We start from the raw sequence: 22,860 nt of genomic DNA on the forward strand, positions 1-22,860 counted from the left end.
AGACTGTACGAAGAGTTCTCGGGTTCACTACCGAGTCAAGTTACATTATTGTCAACATAAAGATATTCGACTCGACCATGGAAACACCGGCTGTAACGCAGTTCCTCACCCAGTGGCGATCCCGAGAACTCTACACCCATAAGTATAATGATCAATAAGAGGGGAGTTAGAGGCACATTAACTTACACACGAAATGGCATATTTTTTATTTCACTGCATAAAATTATATGTACTTTATTACAATGGAAAACTAAATTCAAATCTAGCTCATCCTCCTAGATATAACTGGTATTAGTATTCTGAGGAGAAGACCAACAAATATGGCGATTATTCCACAGATAATGGAAATAGTGGAGTGATAGGATTTGAACACACACACAGAAATAGGTTGAGAAATAATGCATGCTTTACCAACCTTATCAGTTTAAATATGAAATTTAGAGTTTTACACAATTACATTATTGTATGAAAACAGGCACCGAAATGCAATTTTAAAGAATTTACTTTTTTGTTATCCATGCACCACTCGTCCAAATGCAACAATTAATCTGGCATTTGTATCAATTAATGATCAAGAGAGAACCAATAATTGGGTGAATAATACATTTATTTCATAGGTTTCACCAACGAGTAATGTTGCTTTCTTATGAATTGGAAGTAAAATAATACAAATTTTCTGAGAATAACAGCCATGAAAAGACAGGCACATACTTTATTAATCTCATGGAGCAGATACAAATTTCAGGTATGAGTTAGGTCACATACCAATACAGATAATTCCCGGTTTTATCCCTTGGGACATGATAGCCCTTAGAAAATAATATAGATTTCATAACCACATAAACAAGAATTTTTAGACATGATTAGATGTATAGAATATAGCACTTATATCAAAATGTATGGCTCAGTTACACTTATATACACATTAAAAATGTATGTATGGAACACACTATATTACTAAATTGAAAATAAATAACTCTCCCAACAATAATACACAAAATAATTTGTACCTCTTCACAAATTTTATTTTTGAAAATTTTTTCCCACATCATTTACTAAGTGCCATAAAGGTTTCATTAAAATACATATCCACTCTGATAACAGGTTCATTAGCTACTTTTAAAGCTTGCTTTGTGGTCACAACATTTAGCCAAGGATGGACCCAAATATTTTAATGCTGACAAAATTTATCATTGCTGATGTATGTACTTAAATGGGAAGTATTTTATTATAACACACAAGTAGTCAATACATTTTTGCTTCCCACACTGTATTACAAATGTCATTGAATTATAGATCCTTTATGTATGACAATACAATTGAACTTCTTCAGTTCAAACATTTACTTCAAGAATATTAAGGAACAATGATTTGAAAGAACAACATCAAATATATAATATGTAACAGCAACATGTGACCTAACATAAACATTTACATTATTGAAGATGGTTCATTAGGAAGGGGCCTTAGTGATCGACCTGATAACTAATGTAAATAGACATATAACATTTAGTAAACAACAGTTGCATTGAGATGCAGGGGGAAACCTGAGAGAAGTTATTTACGCAAACATTTATCGCAAATTGTCTTTACAAAGTAAAAGTGATTATGATTGATATGGAGTGGCTTAGCATAAAATGCCATATACCTGCTAGTATAATAACGACATACATGAAAGCATAAAAGCCAAAGCTGTGAAAAATGCTCGTTAGACATGGCAAGGAGATCAATAAAAATCTTCATTAATTCAAATGGATATTGTGGGTAAGTCAGTCAATAGCCATTTTAATAAATACAAAAGGTTAATACACGGACAAATGAATCTTCATTAACCCCATAACCATTTCACAGACAAAAATACAATTATTGGACGGGAAATCATAGAGAAAAGCCTATAAGGGCACTTGTAAGTCTTTCTTCAAATTTTTCACTGCAGGTATGATATGAATGCAAATAAAAAATTACCTCAAAACATGAAAACTGCATCAACCTCTAATTACAAGAATTTCCATCAATGTTAAATAACTTAGTTTACCTTCAGAAATGGAAAAAATGCTTTGACTGTATAGCATATATTTTCAGATCTTTTCTATAGTATAAGATTCAAAAACCAAGGATCTAGGTTTATGCATAGGTAATGCACACCACAAGAAAATTCATAAAAACTTCTCAAAAGATAAAAATACCAATTTATACAAAAGTCATTTTTCAAGTAAATAGTATTAGTCAAAATTCATCTACCACTACATACATAATGTGAGAAATGTTTCAGAAAAAGTGGTACTCATAACATATACCCAAAGATGATATGGCATGGATAAATCTTGCCACCCACTAAATGATTAAAATCATGTATGAGTAAGTTGGCAGAAAATTCTAATTACTATTTTTATGTCGGTATAAAATTTATAAGAAAAGATTTTTCTGGCAGATGGCAAGACTTTTTCAAAAATAAAAGTGAAATTTAAGTACAATATTTGATTCGATTTCAGTATTTCCCCAAGGAATTGTATAAAATATGTACTAGAAAAAAAGGCAAAAATGACATTAAATATATATTAAAAATATGTTTTCCATTCAAGAAACCTATGATATAGAAGTGTTGTACACATAGTCTAAAACTGCTTCTTTTATAATTTGTTTACATTCACGTAGTAAAAAAATTAATTTTCATTAACAATATTAACATCAAAATACATGATCTGCAAAAAGTTCAATTTGCAGGGTAGGACAGGTGATACAGCATTGCCAACTGACCAACAAGAAAAGAAATGCAAGTTAATGCGAAGATTAACAACTGCTCATGAGAAGGTTTGGAAAAAAGTTTACCTTAAAATATAACCACCAAATGGACACTGATGACAATTTTGAAGAAGCAGTCTTCCACTTCAAAGTCTTTCCAAAGGGGCACATATTTATTTACCACTGACATACCATCAACCAATGCTTTAATTTTGTAATCTGAATGGCATTTAATCAATGATCAACAGCAATTATTATTGTCAGTACTGGCAAAAACCACATGATTTCATAAGACTTTGGCTTCTGCCTTTCCTTCATTTTCAACAGGCTTTAATTTCTAACAAATCTCAACAAGCGTTTTATTGTCCTGAGTGGTGTAAATGATGCAGAAAATATAAAAGATATCTTGAATTAAATGAAGGCGCCTCACACACATGAGGTGATGTTACAATGTAACATAACACATTCTTTTTAGCTCAATGAAGGCAAGACATGTAACAGTAAAAATATAACTATATTCAAGATAATTATGGTACCTTAAATAATGATTATGCTCCACAAAAAATAGATTAATATGCAGGAGATGCTGCCGTGCTTGTACTCTTAATGACAACCCGTTCACCTTGGGCAATTTCACCACCCTTGATAGCCTTGAACTTTATGTATGCATCAAATCCATAAAGAATCATACCAACAAAGCCAAAGAACTGCAAGAAAAAAAATGGAATCTTCATTAGTTATTTCTTTGCATTAATGAGACCAATACCAGCAAATTCAAATTACTAAAACCCAACAACTTGAAACAAAGACGTAATAAAGACATTTTCAGTTTGCTTTTCATGAAAATGCCAATTAAGACATTTTTATGTGCCCTCTGCTAATTAATACCAATTCTAATATACATAAAAAACAAGAAGTTCAGTTTTCTTCTTAAACATTAAAATTTTTTTAAATACTAGACAACATATTTATTTGTATCAAGATTTATGGGCAACAATATTTTTCTCTACAATTAATATAGTCCTTTTGGACAATATGATGCACCACAAAGCAGACTAAATGTGTGGAACAACTATACTTTGAATTATACACATCCTCAGAGTCTATAATGATAACACCAATTAAATACACAATGGATCTGCTTCAGGATTGGTCCTTCAGAAGAGATACATATTGCATAATGAGGGTCTACTCTTTACTTAGATATGAGTTTCAGAGATAATTTCCCTCTAGAAAATTATGCTTATCCATAAAATTATCAACAATAATTCAACAACTTACAGCTGCAGCTGCAAATGCTTCAATTGCTCCCCCTATAGCTGCAGCCAGTGATGCGGCTATCAGGTAGAAAAGCACCCACAAGGTACAGAATATGAACTCCTGAGAATAAAAAGAAGAGAATTTTCAGGCATAAAGATAAATTGAGAGCTGTAGTTTACTAACTTGGCCCTCATTTTAAATATCTACTTTTTCAACTGCCTTATATGAACAGTAACATGTGAGATGAAGTGTAGCTGAAACCTCCATCAGAAGTCAAGGCACAAGGAGAGGGGTGGGCAAGATGATACAGGTATACACCACTATAGGGTGATATGAGTGGCATGTGGCATTTGGTGTTTCAGTAGCTTATAGTAGCAACAGGGCAATTTTTGGGAGACCATGCCAGCAAGGATCATGACATCAGAGTAAAGAAAAAAAGAACTCTCAATGGGGATTTACCATAGCAAAAAAGCTCAAGATGCAACTGAAATCAGGAGACATCGTAAAATGTTAAAATTTGCAGTCTTAAAAATTTTTTTAAAACTAAAATATGAAATGTCTTCTCACTAGGGTCTATCTAAAAATGCAGTTCTTTACTCACCAGTATACCAAATGAAGTTAAGAGGATATTCCCATTTTAAACCCCATAAAAATTTAAGTCTTTTTTTTCACAAGGTTATTGAGTACTTCCTTCATACTTCAATACCTACTTACAGTAGAAGATCAATAATCCAAAATACAAATAATGAAATGATCTAAACAATGGAAGGTTTCTCAAGGTTTTTAAAAATTTCCATTTTTTAAAATTGCATCATCAAAAATGCGGCTAGCTATGTGATTTCATTGCTGTCTTAAGGCCGTTTTACACTGTGCACGGAATTGCGCAGTCTGACGTACGTGTGAAGGCGCAATCAAAATTGCGTCATGTAAAGCGGTGAATTGCTAGAACACATGGGAGAATGCGTGGATGCGAGACGGCAAAATAGCCCCTGTTCTAATATTGATCATGCATTCGCACAATTCCACGCCATTTTAGAAAATAATGCAGCTCTAACCTGCGCAATTCCGTGTACCGTGTAAAACGGCCTTTAGAGCCTGGCTATTTTCACGTTAATCCTGTGAGAACTAATCAACTATCTTGCTTTTCCTTCTACAAAATATTTGATTATATGACTTTGAATACCAAGTTGTGGTCATTTTGCACAACAGAATTCAAGGCATCAACATACGATGTTTCTTCCTCTAACTTGCTGGACTTAATTACGAGAGGAATACAAGAATGGGTTGAAGTTTAAATTGTTGACTCCGCACACCCAAAATTACTTAAAAATCTATCTGAGGAAATTTGCAGTTCACTGAAGATGTTATGATAATAAAATACACGATAATTATTAAATATATAACAATTTTTATGATAACTGTTCATTTTTCCTCCAAGAAATATGATTGGCAATTAATTCATTCATTAAGCTCCAACATTCATGAAGAGGAACTCTACCGTCATCTTTTATCTACATACTCTCATTTTGCCATAATGATAATCAACATTTTATTCGAAAAATGTTTCTTCAGATGCCATTTCCCCAGGTGAAAGCACAAGCTCTTTTCTGATGAAACGTTCATCTTTTTTTGAAAATCCTCAAGTGAAATATAGCCAGTTGCTTCAAGCCTTTCAGTAGTTTTTGTATTGGATATGTCAATCCCTTTTTACAAGTACTCATTCTCAAAACCTTTTTTACCCATTCTAATGACCTGTGTTTGAAACCTGGGATTGAGATAAAGTTCCATGACATGAGCGGTAGGCAATCCTGCATTACATTATCCAGTTGGTCTCTAGGGAGGTGACCGCTACAGTGAAGCGAGCAGCCAGAAGGGCCTCTCTCCGTATGAGTCATACAGACTACTTGAAGATTGCTTATGGAGTTATGCCTAGTAGTTTTTTCCAAAATACTCATATTCCCCACACTTATAAGATTACCTGTGACCACTAATTTTCAATTAAAGAGTTAAAATTCACAATCACTAATTAGTTACGGTATCGTATTCGGAGTGGGATAACCTACAATTGGAGGATTCAAGATGATTAAACATAGGTTTCTGCAAGTTGTCGTGAGAATGACATGGAATTCACATCAGCTGCACTTGGAAAAATACGGACGGGAGAATTATATATTAAGAATATTATATTGCTCTAGTCAGATTATGAATATGTTGAGTAATTTTCCTTTCATTTACAGATGGTCTTTAATGATAAATTTTATGAATTTGATTGGGTTTTTCTTATTACTTGACCCTTAGCTCAACTACGCATCATTTCTGCTGATGCCAGTGCATGCCCACGGAAAAAAAACAAGGCAAATAAAATACTGTGTTGCAGTGTTGCCTAACTCCAGTTAACTGATCTATTCGCTGGAAAAATGGTTATTCCGGAAAGCATGGGAGTCCTATATCTAACCACTTCCCATTTATTTCAACCTTAGCCAATGAGAGTCAGGGAAAATACACCATTAAACTGTACACTAGCAATGGAACAAAAGAAGATATGTGGCATAATATAATCAAACATGATAATATCATACAATCAGTGCATGTACTTTTGATTTTTTTATAACAAACATGTGGAATAGAGCTTAATTTACCCGATTACCTATACTTGATTAACATAATTTTGTATAAAATAGAAGTCAACACGAAAACATGATAGATAAGGCAGGTTACACACTGGTGTCGTAGACATGATGTCTACGACAAATCTCGTGTCTGAGGCATGTCGCACGTGAAACCAACCTGTGTTGTCAAATCAGAGCTTACGCACTGCTTGCGACAGATGTTCCAAGCATCATCTGTGTATCGGACAGGTGTCGTACGGAACCGGTTTGCCGGTGTTTGGTAAGACATGTTGTGCGAGACCTCACCCCGTGCATGTGCCCCTGCCACAGCCAGCACTCCCCGCTCAAGTCTGTGGAGATGCCTTAGCAGCAGTACAACGTGATTTTAGCAACAGTACAACGTGAGTTTTGTTTCTTTAGTACCTTAGTCTAGGCTTGAACCCTCAACATTGGCAGCCCAGTAAGGGTGGGTCCAATATCGACGGCGTGTGTAAAACCTACGCCGACGACGTCTTCGTCTCACAACTCCAAGTAATAACATCACTTCATCCTCCTCGGATGACATTTTGCACTTGGCTGACAACAACAACCGACAAATACGGTCATGCAACAAACGACAGAGACAAATACAAAAGATATGCATGTCTCACGAAATTTGATCTGACACCAGTGTGTAACCCGCCTAAGGGTTAGGGGGCATACGAGCAAACCTACAGACAAGCCACTACAGCTTCTCAGGGGTGTACCCAGGGAATTTGGCTGGGAGATGGTCATAGATCCCCCATCCTCTTGGGTACCCCCAATTCTACACTTCAAGACGGTGCTTCACCCCTAGAAAAACATAATTTCTTTCTCGGACTAAAATCAACCCTAATTTTGGATGAAAATGTTTTTCAATACATAATAGGATTCTTGTAGGCTAAGAAGTGATCAATATTGATTGGCTTTCATCATAAATGAGGATTTTTAAGAGGGATTAAAGTTAAACTTTGGGATGGTTATCTGCTAATAAATAGACTAACAACTTCAACAACAAAGTGGCCCCCACAATTTCAATTTGCCTAACTTCTCTAGTGGCTTTGGGCCCTACCAGAACATTAATTATTTCCATAATTAATTCAGACTACCACATACTAAGTATTTTATAAAAGATTCATCTTTGCAGGAGATAAAAATGTGATAAATTAGGGAAAAACAATACCTTTTAACAAATTCAGTAAATTCAAGACATAAAAATGAAAATCAACAGTTAATATATTTACCTTAATGACCCCAGTATGAAAGAAGGAGTACAAAATCAGGGGGAAGTACAACATAAGAGGGCATGAGCCAACGAAGATGATAGTGTGCTTTTGGTAGAACTTCAATTACCTGTCCTAATGGACAATAAAAAGAGACAGATATGGATCTAAGCATTTTTCCCTAATTTGAAATGAAATGAATACTAATGAAAACTACATCTTTTGGGGTAGAGGAGGAGAATTGACGATGGTGGGACAGTTAGAGATGATGGAGATAAGAATGGTAAAAAAAAATGAGTATGCGGATGTGCTTGAAGGGAGTCTCAGGGAAGTGATAGCAAGATAATAAAAAAAACAATTCATTGAATGGTGGATAGTCATGGGTATACTGAAAAAAGTTTGAGCAAACATAATGATGATGCGATGCGCTTCATAATGTTACGTTCAACACAAGGAAGTTTTTGGAATGTATAAAGAGAGCTGGGTACATAAAGCTGGAAACAACTAGGTAATACATATGTACAAGAAAGTAGAGCCATAAAAGGAGTTGATTAAGAAAGACAGTAATTGCTGATTATAGTAATACATAATTCCATTTAGGAAGAACTCAAAATCTGTCCTTCCCTCATATTTTAAGGAGCTGATGCATGTTTACTTCGAGGGGTAGGGAAAATTTGGATGTGGATCAAAATATACACATATATTGACAGAGTTGGTTTCATTTGATACAGGGTACAGACATTATAGCTGCCCTCAAGGTAGTTTGTTCCAGGCTCTGGCTGACCCTCTCAGGTTTTCAAAAGGTGAGGAGAGGGGAGAGGGAACGAGCCTCCGACTTACAGTTGTCCTTGGATAGACATGAGAATTATACTCATTTTTTTTATAAATGGACCATGAGTTTTGCTGTTACAATTGACATTCAAAATTACTATAATCTCAAATTGAAACATTATATTTTTTTAGTTAATAAAATAGAGCAGAAAATAGTTTAACTATTACACTATTTTACACTCTAAGATGCAGGTATTTTAATGTGGTATGCACTATCACAGTCTAAGAGTATATATGAATCATCTATCCAGTAATACATTGATTACACTTTTCATGGTAATTTACCCACAGCACTCTCATTATGCTACATTGCACCTAGCTATACCGAAAAATATCGAACAAATAATGATTACATACGCATTCCATCATCTTCAGGGACATGTTAGAGGTATTTCATACAATTGACATAGAAAATAAACGAAAGCAAGACGAGTGTACTCACAATTTTCAGCCATGGAATCCTGTACAGTTTCTCCACAATGTGAAACAGGTATAATGCAAGCATTATACCGGTAAACCAAAATCCGCCCATGGCCACAGTATTGAACCAGCTTCCTCGGGATGAGTGTGACCAATTGGAGGCTATAATGCAAATAAACCCAAGAATGTCCACTACCTGCGGAATGAGATTTGAATTACTTGACACGCAATAACAGCACAATTAAGTTTAAAAAAGGTACTTAAAATTTTCTTAAGAAATATGCGACGTAAAAATTATATTCATCACAACGAATGCAATGCTCACCATTTGTCCAACTTTTAGCATTCCTGGTAAAGTACGAACATAGCTGGCATCAAACCTAATATTGGTTTGAACAGTTGTATTCGTCGAGGTTACGGTGGTGGTTGTGTGTTGGTCAGGAAACCCTCGATCAGCCATAGTGTACGATCACGATAGGCTAGATAATCAAAAACCAAGGAAGAAACCATAAATGAAAACATAATTCGTTTCACACGCCTACATCTTACGAACTAAAGGAAAACCATGCATGATATTGGTACACACTTAAAAATTAATCGTAGAAATTAAAGGGAAACAATAAACTCCAATTTGGAATCAAATAGATGATCATTTACCCCCAAAAAGCTGATATTTCACTACGTTGAACTAAGCGTCACCATACACCACCCCCTTCAAAATGACTGCCTGAGACCCTACACGACGACCCAACATAAAAAAAAAGCAAGCACACCACCTGCTGCAGCGAAGTTCTATTTCTAGGGTGGTCTAAAATTAAAAATCCCAGTTCATTCGATAGCTCCTGATTGCAACGTGAATATAATTATTTCCTCTTTATAAGTTGATTAAAGACAGACATAACTGATAGCGTAACATTACTGTTATATCATACCTTAAAATAGGATTTCGCCTTCGCGTTTTTGGGAGTGGCGTCGTCAATTTGGTTGGTCGGTTTCTTTCCAGTGTTACCTCCCACTTCGAACCATAAAAATACCACCAAGAAATCGATAATTAATGGAAGAGATGATATAATAATTGAGACAGAGATTAGGGCTTAATTCTTCTAAATCTATGGAAATTAATTTCGGCAGCCCGTGCGACAAACGCTGTAATAATGAAACTCTGAATATGATCACTAATCTATATCCAATAAAATCAAATATAAAGTGAGATTTGAAAACCCATGCTATTCCATAAAGTTTCCTCAAGAAATTATAGTCATATCATAATAATAAAAAATCATGAAGACTTCTCATGCCTTCAGAGTAAACTAATAATTGTCAATAGATTTGCCTATGATGGCAGTGGAGGAGGGGGGAAGACTTGGGGTGGTATCCACCGAGCCAAATCGTCGAGAGCATAAATTGATTTTGGTGATTAAACTGAGAACAGAGAGGTTGAAGAGGGAGCGAACCGAGCGAAGACCGCCTGAGTTCCACTACCGCATCGCACAGCGGGGGTACGCGGGTGGACCAAAGATATATACATCGATGTTCACCATAGGATTCCCTAGGAACCTACACGATACTTGGCGATTAGCATCGCTGATACGTCAAGAAAATTGCGTGAGAATCTCAATTTATTCTTATTGAAGGACGGCTTTCGTTGACGCGGTCACACTCAACGATATGGTTCAGCCTCGATAGCATGTATACGCGCTTAACCTGCTACAAGTACTTAACCTGATACAAGTACTGTACAAGTACTTAACCTGATATAAGTACTGTACAAGTACTTAACCTGATTCAAGTACTTGTTTCATGAATCACCTTGTAAGTAAATGTCATTATCGATTGACATTGCAGCTTACAATTAAAGGCGTACGAGGTCTTTTGTGAGGTCTAAGGGGCTCCCCTTAATGGTTTAGCTGATCCCAGCCTCTAAACCTATGAACCACCCAGCCCATATGCGCAGGGTGCCCAGCTAGCACACGGGAGACTGTCTCCCCCGAATCCTTAGAGACTCTCCACAGAAACCAAAGAGACCGCCTCCCGGAAGCGGTAAGCGTCTCCGGAGACAACAAGGAGACGGCCGGACGATACGATGACGAACCCATGACGAAATGTCCGCACTACTCAAGAGACGGTCTCCGATTTCCGATTGATGCGCCATCAAGCGATAACCACGCGAACTACGTCGGACACAATAACTGTGCGACGGTGGCGCCATCTGTTGTCATTTATCAGCACTACGAGCAGCGAGCTACAGTCGACCGCTACTTTACTATTCCAAGATACATTAACCGGCCACTTATAAATCTGTGGCGTATGCGAATTGACATTAAAGCATATTACTTACGAACATGGTGTTAATGGACTGGTAGCAACAGCGATGACAACACACAAACCGAAATCTCGGTGACAGAAACGTAGGAAATGTCAAAGAAAATCAAGCATTTGCAAATATTGGTTTATTTACAAAAAGTACTAGAACAAGCCACATTGAATGTCAGAGAAACTTCAAATATGAACTCCTATTACATAGAAACAGCTTTTCACAAGGCCACTGGGCATCAAGGGACTGAAGCAACACCTGAAAAGAAAAAGCAGAATACTTGCATTAAGAAAATGCTATGACTACACAAAAACAATAATAATGCTTTGAGAACTTTAACACGTTTTCTCTCAGGCTAAAATACTATGCAATGCCCAATTAATAGAGCCAATACGTAATGAAAATAACATACTTGATACACAAGAACAAGATGAGATTTTAAAGATAAAATGAACAAAATAGGAAATCTGTAAAGAATCCTCCCTGAATTAAAAACTGCAGAATCGCAACAACAAAGCTAAGCATTTTAGAAAATAGCATCTTCATCCTCACAGCAATATCCCAAGAATGTCACCATGCCATATGTTAAACCCACACTTAAGAATAAACAAAACACGAGGGATTTCCATTGTTCCATATCTTAAATGAAACATCAACAGAAAAACACCAGGCATCTCTGCCAAGGATTAAGTGCACAACCTTCTAATTCTACTGCAAAATTGCATGTCTGCTTCACAACATTGTGGAGATTCATCATGGCTGTGAACCATGCTCACCATCAGAAGGTATTAACATGTTCCATCACAAGGTAATAAGAACAATTGCGTAAAAATGAAGAAATTAAAAAAATTGTAATCACTCAAAATATTGACGAAGAATTTACTAGCAGAGAACTTGGCAAGTTTCACATAATCACCCAACAACATAAGTATGGGAACAACTGCCAAAGAATCCATCGATAATAGTTCCTCTATTAGATTAATATGCCCAAAACGGTACGGCTACTGCATGAGGAATGCAGATATGTGGTCAAACGGGTGTGGAAATGAACCATTTATGTGTCACCTATTAAATTAATTAAGAAATTCCTATTACTCCTTTAAACTGCATCAAATATAAAAATGACAATAAAAAAGGAATGAGATAGTCAATCAAGTACATTAACCAAAACAAATTAAATATCAACCAAATATGAGAGGATAATGAATAAAATAAAACCAAAGATTACGTATAAAGCTGTGCCTCCAAAGATTCTTCAACCAAAATGGTATAACAGGCAGATTGTCGCTGCAGAATAATCCTTATTGTGAATGTCTCCCACCAGCAGAAGAAACCAAACAGGATACATCACTCCGACACCGATAACTCCGCCTATTAATAAAGAAAAATATCTGTTACTACAGAATTAAGCTACACAATAACCAAGCAAGATAATGACAACTAAGAAGCTACGGAGTTCTAAACCATCATCTCATGTAAACACACACAAAACAGCAACATTAAAAAATAAGTAAGCTGTATCAATACCACTTTCCACTCCCTATGTATAAGTCATCCAATTCTCAGCTACGATACCAGAAGAAAAACATCCTCAAAGAGTATTTTGGCCACCAGAATCAAGAACGATGATCCAATCGTCAGGTCCTTACTTCACCACCTATTAATGAAGATGTAAAAAAATTCTGTTAGTCCATGCATATAAACTGTAAGGGTGGATAAAAAGAAATCAAAAGAAGAACTCACCAAGCTTAAAAACCACCACTATTAAAAGGAACATCCACTGAGATGCCAATCAACCAGTTTCACTTTCCATAGATATGTATGATAACAAGTCAGAAGAGATTCACCCTGGAGTAATTGTTGCCCACCAGAATCAGAAGAACGATGATCCAATCGTCAGGTCCTCACTTCACCACCTATTAATGAAGATGTAAAAAAATTCTGTTAGTCCATACATATAAACTGTAAGGGTGGATAAAAAGAAATCAAAAGAAGAACTCACCAAGCTTAAAAACCACCACTATTAACAGGAACATCCACTGAGATGCCAATCAACCAGTTTCACTTTCCATAGATATGTATGATAACAAGTCAGAAGAGATTCACCCTGGAGTATTTGTTGCCCACCAGAATCAGAAGAACGATGATCCAAACATCAGGTCCTCACTTCACCACCTATTAATGAAGATGTAAAAAAATTCCGTTAGTCCATACATATAAACTGTAAGGGTGGATAAAAAGAAATCAAAAGAAGAACTCACCAAGCTTAAAAACCACCACTATTATCAGGAACATCCACTGAGATGCCAATCAACCAGTTCCACTTTCCATATTTATTTATGATACCAAGTCAGAAGAGAAACGCCTTGCAATATTAACAAATGATTAGTATTTCCCCAACTGCACTGATTTATCGGTACAATAATTTACAATCCAATCATAGTTAAATGCTACTGATTGCAGGATCACATGAGTACTGCGTCTTAACCGATTAATCTGATTTGAACATTTGATTGAATTGAACGACCTTAGTTTGGTCGCCATCTCCATAGAATTATGAATGATCAAAGTATTAATATTTCTCGCGCACTTACAAGTAAATATTGGCGCTATGTCAAACTACAAAATCAACTGACTACGTTAACATCAACAATGAACTGATAGTAACGAAATTAACGTAAAGTATGTGAAAATCATTTCGCGCACCCTATTTGTGAATAAACAGTGATAAATGAGCTGCCCTTATGATTCAGCCCTGAAGATGAGTGCCGAGACGGTACTTGAAACGTTGGCCGATATAAAAACATTAACCCGGAGGGATCCCGAGAAAAGTTTACCCACAATGATAAATCAGCTTTTTATGAGGTAAATCAACAATCAAGGGGATAGTGAGCCTATATGTCACTAAATTTTCAGCATTTTTTCGAATACTTTCCCCAAATTCAAGGTAAATAACGCAGAAGACGAAATTCGAGTGCAAGAATGAGAATTTATTTTTCTTTCCAATGTTATATGCTCCAACTATGTGCAACCATTATCACGAATTTAAATATGCAAAAGAAAAGGTTGCAGTCGTTCATAACGAACTTTACCTGTCCTTCTTACGAAAAATATTCAGGGCCCATTCCAAGGCCACATATACCTCATAATATTCTCACCTTTTAAACCTTCCCTGAACTTTCACTCACCAACATTTTAAAATCAAAATGAGCCAAATCGGTTCTCGAGTATTAGCAAGACTAAAGGACATCAATTCATTATTATAATCTATATCAGTAAATGTGACAATGCACCTCGAGCCACACAACATGGCGGCTAGCCGAATATTAAACATATCAACTTTCATTAATTTTAATGTCTCAAAATAAATCTGCTGTTTACATTAATTTTCCTTATTATCGGGAATTCAACAAAACTTAATAAAAGTCCACAGAGTAAATAATGGCGTCGGAAGGATAACGGCCATGCTTCGTGAATATTTTCGACTTGCACGAGGCGATTTGGGATCAACACTAAGGTAGGTACATTAGATAACGAATATTATCCTTAATGAGGTTAATGAGTAACACATGAAAATACATGTAAAAGGCAACCATAAGCGAATCGAATACACTACCGAATAAATGACAAAATCTAAGTCCTTTGGGACACGTGAAGACAATATGATAATGCCATAAAAATTAGCAGGGATACAAATTAATCAGTACTTACCTCAAAGCGGTGAAAATGGACGCAGTTGAAAAAGCGATTGCAAGAACCGGCAAGCTCCAACAATGAGGATAAACACGTGCGGTGATCGTAACTTCGAAGGCAGGACCTCTCAGATTCGAGTTATGGCGGTTATGGCACAAAGTGAAAGGGACGAAGCGGATGTTGCAAGGGGGAGGAAGGGCTCTTTTCCGGTATCGGCGTAGTCAGCGATATAATTATACTAATTAATGTCTAATTCGTGTTATACCACGACGAATTACCAATATAAAATTAGAAAATAATTAAATATACAGCCATGATCACTCGGTATCCGCATAATGCCTCTTGAAGATAATGTAATTTCGGAAAGGCGAAGTGTTGACCTCGGAAAGAAGCGGAAGTGGGTGGGGGTGAACACTCGAAAATTGACGAACCAAGGGAGAAAGGGGAGAGGGCGGCCATCTCCTCGGGGTCTCTTACCTGTCGTCAAGAGACAGTCTCCTGTGTGCTTGTAGGGTGTCTAAGGATCTTTATTACAGAATGCTACATTTAAGTCAAGGGTCAGAAAAGTAATTTTATGCAATCATTTACAGGAATACCCATTAACGGAAGCTCCAGTAATGTAGCTTCATCTTCATTCCAGCTCAGAACTCGCGTTTACGAAATGGTAGGAAACTGGCCCTTTGCGGCTTCCATCAACTACATAACATCATATGGCGCTTTTTTCTGCACGACATAAAGGAAAATGTTTCGGTAGAACTACGACACGATTATCCCAGAATGGGCCAGCGGCAGTCGGTCATTATGTGATAATTGAAAGAGGCGATTCGGGCAATACCGATGTGCCCCAGTTTCGTATCACCTCAAGTAACTGTTAACTTCTTTCGCGTTAAAATGTTTGAGTCGCCAAAACATTCAATAGGCATCAATGCGATATACTTCGTAGGGGCCAGAACTTTAAAGTGCACTCATGGGAGACGTATGAAGAAATACACACCTGCTGTTAATTATAGTTGACCCAATAATATCCAGTGAACAGTTGTCGATCTACATAAACTGATAATGCCAATGGGTGCATCCAGGGGGAGCTCCGCTCACTGAGCGGAAGGTGAGCGAACCACCGCTCTCCCCCTGGATGCGACCGCTCACCATCCGATCACTAGTGAGCGGCCGCCATATTTGTGAGCGTACTCCGAGTATGATCACCTCGCTCACCGGCCAGTGAGCGGCGGCGCGAGTTCAAAATAGTGCCGAAGAACTGTCGAGTCGAGCAGCCGTATTAATTATACATTGTAACGTATCGAACGCTGGATGACTTATACGTAATGTAGGCATATTAAATGCGATTGGCAGAAGGCCTTTTGTTACGTATTTATTTACTAAATTAGGTGGCCAAAATATTATTCTGCGGTGGAATTTTGTCGTAAGCCAGGTAAAGTTCAGATGTAGCCTTCGCTGAAAAATGGATTTTCGAGTTGAAATGTGTTTTTAATTCTTTATTTATATTTCATACGCTTCAGATAAATTGAAATATATCTATATACGTAAATCGCGGGGTATTACTTGTCCGCTTAGTCAAAAAATAAGGCGTGAGTAATTTTTCTCCCGGGTTAACTAAGTAATTAAGGACCATGGCTTCAACATTGCCTTCAGGCCGTTTTACACGGGGGACGTCATTGCGCAATAGCTGAAGTATGTATGAAGTTAAAATCAAAATTGCATCGTGTAAAGCGGTGAATTTCTATAACACACGCGAGAATGATCGTACATAAAGCCGATGTCCCACGGTCAAATTTGCGTCCTTTACCTTTATAAATACCAAGGTACCTTTATAAATATTGGTCTTCTGGTAGAGAAACATATATTGCAGTGATATCAGGGTTAAGAGTACAACCTTTCATGTGACCTTTGACAAAGTGAGTGGCATACATAAAGTAGACAGAACTAGAAATGTTGAATGTTAGAGGCTAAATCTATTATGTCAATAAAAAGTTGGCATCAAGCAAGTTGTTCAGCGATTTTAAAAACCCTTAAAACTACTCGCTGGCGAACGACAAGAAGATATAACAAAAATTTGTTTGTCATCAGCAGGAACATGAACATTAACCCGAGCACATTCAAAGTCCATTCCTCAATTAGAAGCTCATGTGGCACATAGCTCACTTCAAAAGTAATGTCAGATTTGGTTAGTACGATAAAACCAGCATTTTTTTAAATTTGATCGGTTTACCAGCACTTCCTCAAAACATCCGCCACACTACGTCCCGTAATGCTGAGATATAACTTCATCATTAGTCACCCGATGTTCACAAACAGTTTGTTGTGATAATAACGTCTACTGCTGTCCTTGATCAATTATTAAATCTCATTCAAGAAACTATAAGAGAAGCGGATTTCACGGAATTAGCAAATGTGAAACTATTGCTTTCTAAACATGGGAAAGACGTCCATTTTAGTGCAAAAACCTCTTTTTTCAAGACTTCAATGTCAGGCGCCAGATTCCCAACGAAATATTTGGACGATTGACACAAAAGGCATTTCCAATAAATATCACGCGACTCGCAAAGAACTGTTAGCGATAAATCCTTAAGGCCCGTACATTAAGAGTGATATATATTCGGGACAAAGTCACAAGGTATGAACTTATCGCAGGAATTAAAGGATATTTCGCAGCCGCTACACGAAAGTAAACACAAGCGCTGGGCGCCATATTGAATGTTTTGCATTTCAAGTTCCCCACCAAAGCGCTCACTGAGCATTCACCATCCAGGGAGGGATGTGATCGCTCAGTGAGCGCTGACGTCACAGTCCGCTCACTGATCAGGGAGCGATCACTCCCCCTGAATGCACCCAATGACGAAGACTGATCCGACTAAACACCGGTAATTCTCAATTCCGGAAGTGAAAATCGTAAAAACAGTACAGCTGAGTGGGCGCAATTACATAACAGATAGACAATTGAAAGGTGTTAAGGATGTAAACATCGTGGAATGATCTCGTTCAAATTGAATTGATGATTCGTCGTGGATTTGAACAATATTTTTTGAAGCCGATTAGAAATTTATGGTAATAGATTTTTTTCTTTGTTCATGTAGTTAAAATAATTAATTCATTAAAGCGCAAGTTTCTATGACTTCATTAAATGTCACTCCAAGAAATAGTGGTACTAAAATTTAGTAAATCTTCATTAGCCTATTTTGCCGATTGCAAATGTTGAATTTGGTCCTACGTTTGCTCATACTTTCTTATTTTATCCGCAGTTGGAGACCCTATGCAAGCATTTGGCTGAGTTCTGTGTCACCACATTTTTGAAATGGTAATTAATATGAGATGTCTAATCACGGTGAATCGTATTCAATGTCGCTAATTCTCCGGCGAATTGCTGAATGATATTTTATTCAAGCTGTATCCTCAGTTTTTAACACAAATCTGTGTTTGAAATTGAATTTAAGTACGTTCTGGTTGTTAAAATAGTTTCATGAAAGCAATTGGGAGGACGAACATGTCAAGTCTCGATTACCTGAATGTTCCTCTATTTTTGTCGAGGGAGATATTTTTAAAGTGTGATTCTATGTGCTTGTAATTTTTTCTTGCTGTTGGTTGAGGTAATAACTGTGACATTGTGTGCTAATCGAGGATTGCAATCATGGATTTTGGGCGTATGACCGCAAACCTTGGGAATTATTATAGAACCGTTCCATTCACTCAACATTCTTACTTAAAGTCTCAACATTCTTACACACTGTCTTTAAAGCTTCCTTAAGCTAAAAATTAATGTTCCTTGCTACTAAAAGTTTAAAGTAAGCTTCTGGGACCACAGTTGCATATTTCAATGTATTTGAATATTTTTAGTTATTTTTTTTGTTTCAGATTTTGTCTCAATGGTTGACGTAAAAGGTGCTATTGATGAAGGAGGGCGAAGTACTCAGCCTTTGGGTGGATTAGTTGGGCGCACAAGAGGTGCCTTACGCCTAGGGCTTCGAAGTGTTCTTGAGGGAAGTAATGGTCTTCTCTCGGGCTTGTCTTCACGCTTGGGTTCAGCCCTAAGTTTGGTGACCGATGAGGATGAAGCTGAAAGCCATTCCAAGCTTAGCGGATATGGCTATGATAATGAGGAGAATGGAATTGAGAAGGAGGAAAACGTAGGTGGACAGAGTTGTAGTACTATTAGTGATAAATGCAACCCAGAAATTAGGGCCACAGGACCTGACCCTTTTGACAAGCTGAAGGTCATCACAGGTAAACTCTTTCTGTATTTTTGAATATTTTATTAAGTGATATTTATTGGCCTGATTTTTTGTGGAATTTATCAATACTTTTGATACTTCTCCTATGATTATAATGAGATGATATGCAATTGATGGGCTATTTGATGTGGGAAATCAATCGAGCTTTTCTTTTGTCTATTGAAGATGTGCCTCCTGCAAGCAGTGCATCTGGTAGTGAAGGTGAAGGGTATGGGCCAAGCACAAGTTTAGACACTTCAGATCATGATTGCAGAAAGCCATGGGGTGGAATACATTCAGGTTGGTAGAATATTTTTATAACTATTGTGAATATTTTTTCAAATTCACATGCATGAAAAGAAAACAGGTTACTTAGGGTTAGTTATCAAATTGGCCTGGAAGGACTTTCAGATTTATCTCCAATCAAGACATAAAACGTCTACATACTAAGACTTCATACAAGTAAAAAGTAGTTGCCAGATAGGTTTAGGGGAAGACTCTTGAGGCTCCTCTGGGTCCATTCAAAGCCTCTGCACCCATAGGTAACTGTCTACTTTGCCTTTGGCTGTTCTGTATTCTGTTGAAAAGAAAATGCTATTGCCTTTTCAAGGCATATCTTACGAAAATTTTACTTCTTGCATTTGCTGTTAAAAACTTTTTCAATCATTTTTTTGGCATGAAAAAATGTATGATATATTTTTAAGCCATTTTTTAAATGATATTTTTTATGGAAATATAATTTATATGACACATTTAATGACCAAAATCAACATACATGTTTGGCAAAACTTGCAGATTTTATTCTCCGTAAATATTTGCCTCTACTCACATTGTCTTCCTCATGAATACCATGGAAAAATGGTTTTCTTTCAAAGGCTCAATTAGTAATTTTCTGTCATTATGTGGTGTCTGTAGATGAATTTGGAGACTCCTAAACGCTTAATTTTGTAGCCTTTCTCTCACTTTGCCGTGACAATGCATTTGGTATACACGGGGTAACTCCCTAGTACATAGTTCTGTACTAGCTGTGGCTGAGCAAGACTAGTGAAAGCGGTACTTCTTTTGCATTTTCTTTCAAATTTCAGAAAATACTTTTATCATCAAATTCATATTTTTTAATGCCTCATGGTTCGTATTTGTAGTTTCATGTTTCTAAACATCTTTTTTAATATAAAATGCTGTATAAGAACATGCAAAAATTTTTTAAATAATAAGTATTATTTTTTCTTATTAAAAATATGTTAAATGTGAAGATTTTTTATTGCTTAACTGAATTAATCTTCTTGCTTGGCTTAAAAGACTTTTATACAACATTTTTATGAACATTTTACCTGAAAGGAGCTTTTTTCTCTGAAAGGGATTTATTTCCTTGGAAATAATACAGTGGCATTGAAATTGGTCTGTGTTAGTCAATAAAATTAGGGCTAAATTACTGTGTCTCTTTCTCTCAGCTTGACAGGAGATGTTCTGTAAATTAGAGCCAGCAATAGTTGAATGCATTGATAATTTTGATACTTTCTAGCCTCTTGATACTTCTGTTTAGCTACTGCTATGTTGGTGCAGACTTCGAAGTTTTAGATTTTGCAGCTCTTTGTATTGGGGTCTATCAGTAATGTGCATATAATTCATTTTTCTTACTCAGGATCAGAAGGATCAGTCCAATCTTGGGCTTCAAGTTTAAGCCTGGACACACAATCAGAAGAAGGTGCTGGTACAATGGAAGCAGCTGAATTTATGCGGTTATTTGTTAAAGACTTATTTGATAATCCTGGTAGTATCCAGTCTGATAGGAAGGCACGCTTTGGTCAACTGGCTCAGGTTTGTCATCTCTTTCTTTCTTTACTTTATAGTTTTAGTTTTCTCTATGATTGTAATGGATTTAATCCTGGACCACAAATGAATGCATGCTCATATTTTTTTCAACATGTTTCAAAACTATGTGGCGAGAGAGAGCAAACATTTGACATTTCGATGTATGGTTGTAGACAGAGAGGTATGGTATGGTGTATAATGTGAATTTTGTTTACCAGGGTTGTACAGTTAAAGGTTTGGTATGATTATGATATATCGCCTATAAGTGGGGGAATTGGGGATGTTTTGGGAATGGACTGGAAAAAATCTTGAAAAAGTCAAAAAATCTACTAAAAAATCTTATTAGTTTTTAGGACAAGATATGAGGAAAGGGTCATGCCATGTCAAATCAACCAATATTTTGACCAAATGACACCCACCGACTCGGATTTTCATGAAACTTGCCAAGGTCATACATTCTGGTATAATTAGAAATTGTGTACAATTTTAGCCCCCAATTTCCAATTGTTGATGAAATATGAGCAATTGAAATTTGGGTGTGACCCCTAAAGTGCCGCAACGTGCAACACATGGTGATTTTTATTTTCATCCATAACTCCATTCCCGTGAGATGAAAAGACATGATTTTTTTTTCAAAAGATAAGTGATTCATTATGATCCCACGATTATCATTAAATATTCACTGCATGAAGTAATTCAGCTGCAAAAAAATAAAGTTTACAAAAAAATCTCGCTTGTACCATTTTTCATTGTCAGCATCCACAGGAAAAGGCCATGCGAATACAGACTCATGGTTCGGTTTAAAGTAATCATTAATGTATGAGCAAAGATCCTGATGAAAAAAAGTCGTGAGTCCGGCGTTCCTTTTAGTAAAAAAAAATACTCATTCATGGTCACGGGGAAAAAAAGGCTCTTTTTCAAGGCCCATAGATATTACTCGATTTAGAGGAGATATTGTTGAAAGAACGAGGCAAACGTCGGGCGGAACACACACGTCTTTATTGCACGGACGACAGACAAGAAGAGAGCACAAGGCTCGAAGTGCACAGCAGTACACGAGAGAATGATACATAACAAATGAACAACGAAATGCCACTGGAGTGTAAACTCAACACTCCCTCTCACTCTAGGGACATTGGCAGTGAATTAAGTAACAATTTATACAAAACAAGAAATCAAGACAGTCCCAAACAGTCTTTTAGTTTTGAATGTTTAACCTTGCATAGACTTTTAGTCATAATATCTGCCACCATTAGATCAGTTTGTAGGTACTCCACATTCACTACATTTTTCTCAATCAATTCCCTAGTAAAATGATATCGAACATCAATATGTTTTGTCCTTGCATGAAACACTGGGTTTTGGCACAATTTGATAGCACTTTGATTGTCACAATAAATTTTTACAGTTTCCACAACATCTAACAACTCTGACATTAGGTATCTAAGGTATACAGCTTCTCGAGATCCCTCGGAGAGAGCTACATACTCGGATTCAGTGCTTGAAAGAGCAACACACTTCTGCTTTTGGCTTCTCCAGGTGATGGCAGCTCCAGCAAATTTATATACAAAACCAGTGCATGACCTTCGATCATTATGATTACCAGCCCAATCAGCATCAACATAGCCAGTAATGCTTTTGCCTGTAGGCTTAAACACAAGTTTTTCATTAGCAGTGTGCTTTAAATATTTTAGTACTCTCAAAGCACTCCTCCA

The 22,860-nt window shown here is 36.6% G+C and overlaps 2 protein-coding genes across 6 annotated transcripts in view; one reads left to right on the top strand and one right to left on the bottom strand.

Annotated features, from left to right (window-relative positions):
- Positions 1-696: 696 nt before the first annotated feature.
- On the bottom strand, positions 697-16,178 carry LOC124155802 (plasmolipin). Of its 3 annotated transcripts, XM_046529918.1 has the most exons (6): positions 16,105-16,150; positions 10,036-10,118; positions 9,429-9,582; positions 9,126-9,299; positions 4,024-4,122; positions 697-3,449 (listed from the first exon to the last, which is right to left on the bottom strand). In XM_046529918.1, exons 3-6 carry the CDS (start codon positions 9,561-9,563, stop codon positions 3,312-3,314), a joined length of 546 nt encoding a protein of 181 aa, XP_046385874.1. In that variant the 5' UTR covers positions 9,564-9,582; positions 10,036-10,118; positions 16,105-16,150; the 3' UTR covers positions 697-3,311. The 3 variants fall into 3 exon arrangements, with proteins under 3 accessions (XP_046385874.1, XP_046385873.1, XP_046385871.1); XM_046529917.1 differs by lacking the exon at positions 10,036-10,118 and having other exon boundaries at positions 16,105-16,178; XM_046529915.1 differs by lacking the exons at positions 10,036-10,118; positions 16,105-16,150 and adding an exon at positions 9,761-10,009.
- Positions 10,125-22,860, top strand: part of LOC124155801 (uncharacterized protein KIAA0513) — a 30,893-nt gene continuing 18,157 nt past the window's right edge. The window contains exons 1-5 of one of the 3 annotated variants that reach the window (XM_046529913.1): positions 10,125-10,602; positions 18,368-18,423; positions 18,978-19,346; positions 19,520-19,633; positions 20,976-21,151. In XM_046529913.1, coding sequence (XP_046385869.1) covers positions 18,989-19,346; positions 19,520-19,633; positions 20,976-21,151 — 648 coding nt within the window. In that variant the 5' untranslated portion in view covers positions 10,125-10,602; positions 18,368-18,423; positions 18,978-18,988. Of the gene's footprint in view, positions 10,603-17,989; positions 18,174-18,251; positions 18,271-18,367; positions 18,424-18,977; positions 19,347-19,519; positions 19,634-20,975; positions 21,152-22,860 lie in introns of those variants that run through there. The other 2 variants (XM_046529912.1, XM_046529914.1) reach the window with 2 other exon arrangements.

Source organism: Ischnura elegans, chromosome 3 (assembly GCF_921293095.1).
Source record: "Ischnura elegans chromosome 3, ioIscEleg1.1, whole genome shotgun sequence".
Taxonomy (NCBI): Eukaryota; Metazoa; Arthropoda; class Insecta; order Odonata; family Coenagrionidae; genus Ischnura; species Ischnura elegans.

Coding starts and splice junctions, on each gene's coding strand:
- LOC124155802 (XM_046529917.1), bottom strand. CDS start 9,563: ATGGCTGATCGAGGGTTTCCTGACCAACACACAACCACCACCGTAACC. Junction 9,300..9,428: donor TGCTAAAAGTTGGACAAATG/GTGAGCATTGCA, acceptor CTCATTCCGCAG/GTAGTGGACATTCTTGGGTT. Junction 4,123..9,125: donor GGATTCCATGGCTGAAAATT/GTGAGTACACTC, acceptor TTTTATTCTCAG/GAGTTCATATTCTGTACCTT.